This window comes from Sinocyclocheilus grahami, unplaced genomic scaffold, assembly GCF_001515645.1.
Source record: "Sinocyclocheilus grahami isolate Dianchi unplaced genomic scaffold, SAMN03320097.WGS_v1.1 scaffold50463.1, whole genome shotgun sequence".
NCBI lineage: Eukaryota > Metazoa > Chordata > Actinopteri > Cypriniformes > Cyprinidae > Sinocyclocheilus > Sinocyclocheilus grahami.
In genome coordinates, this window is record NW_015525925.1 from 1 (window position 1) to 963 (window position 963).

The 963-nt window shown below is 45.2% G+C and overlaps 1 protein-coding gene across 1 annotated transcript; it reads right to left on the minus strand.

The window, feature by feature from the left end:
• Nucleotides 1-155: 155 nt before the first annotated feature.
• On the minus strand, nucleotides 156-957 carry LOC107580901 (copine-3-like). The gene is made up of 4 exons (XM_016266514.1): nucleotides 846-957; nucleotides 716-767; nucleotides 497-630; nucleotides 156-419 (listed from the first exon to the last, which is right to left on the minus strand). The coding sequence occupies exons 1-4, from the start codon at nucleotides 891-893 to the stop codon at nucleotides 162-164; spliced, it is 492 nt and encodes a 163-aa protein (XP_016122000.1). The 5' UTR covers nucleotides 894-957; the 3' UTR covers nucleotides 156-161.
• Nucleotides 958-963: the final 6 nt, after the last annotated feature.

A 963-nucleotide genomic window follows, 5' to 3' on the forward strand; every position in this document is an offset into this window, starting at 1 on the left:
TTTTCTTCAAAATGGCTGTAAAAATACTACAGTATGCAGCAAAGCAAAATAATAGAATCCAAAATAAGATCTTAGAAAACACCTAGAGCTGCAAGAGATAGGGCCCAAAAAGGAAAAAGCCAAAGCAAGAGCAAGCCCAAATTAGCTGTGTACTAAACTCCTCAGACTGGTTTTTCACTCACGTTCTGGAACTTTCTGAAGGGCACAAACTGCACAATGTCACGTACGGCCGGTTCTCCAGTGATAGACCTCAGTCGCCCGTCATCTCCGTCCAGAATCTCCATATCTGTGAAGTCGGCTTTGCCTACGCCCACAATGATGATTGACATGGGCAAGCGGGAGGCGGCAACTATGGCTCCACGTGTCTGGTCCATGTCCGTGATCACTCCGTCCGTGATGATCAGCAGGACAAAGTATTGCTGAAACAGACAGGGGCGGAGTCAGAAAGACATAAAGCGTCAGTGCATTAAATATTTGGGTTTGGGTTGAATCTCACCGACGCGGTGTTCTGCTGTAAAGCCTGCTGTGCGAAATGAGCCATGTGGTTAATAATGGGAGCGAAGTTCGTAGGCCCGTAAAGTTTGACCTGAGGAAGGCACATCCTGTAGGCCTCCACCACACCCTCCACACCTATAAGAAGAGAAATACAACTTCCTGTTTATACACATCATTTCCTGTCAAGTGCAGGGGGTTGAAGACTGATATTGTGACATACCAGCACAGAATGGATTTTTGGGATTGAAGTTGAGAGGAAACTCATGAGACACCTGGAAAAAACAACCTTTAGTAAACTGAAGCTTCTGGGAGTTTGTCACAGCAACAACAGCAGATGTAATTTCATTTACCTGCCATGAAGGTGGAATCTGGGCGCCAAATCCAAATGCAGGAAACATTTTATCACTACAGGATATGAAAGAAAGTATGAAAGTGAAAGTGACGTGACATGTGGCCAAGTATGGTTAC

Excerpts from the sequence above, each read along its gene's own strand:
- LOC107580901 (XM_016266514.1), bottom strand. The coding sequence starts at position 893 with ATGTTTCCTGCATTTGGATTTGGCGCCCAGATTCCACCTTCATGGCAG. Across the intron at positions 631-715 it reads CAAAAATCCATTCTGTGCTG|GTGTGGAGGGTGTGGTGGAG; the intron begins GTATGTCACAAT and ends CTCTTCTTATAG. Across the intron at positions 420-496 it reads TACAGCAGAACACCGCGTCG|CAATACTTTGTCCTGCTGAT; the intron begins GTGAGATTCAAC and ends TGTCTGTTTCAG.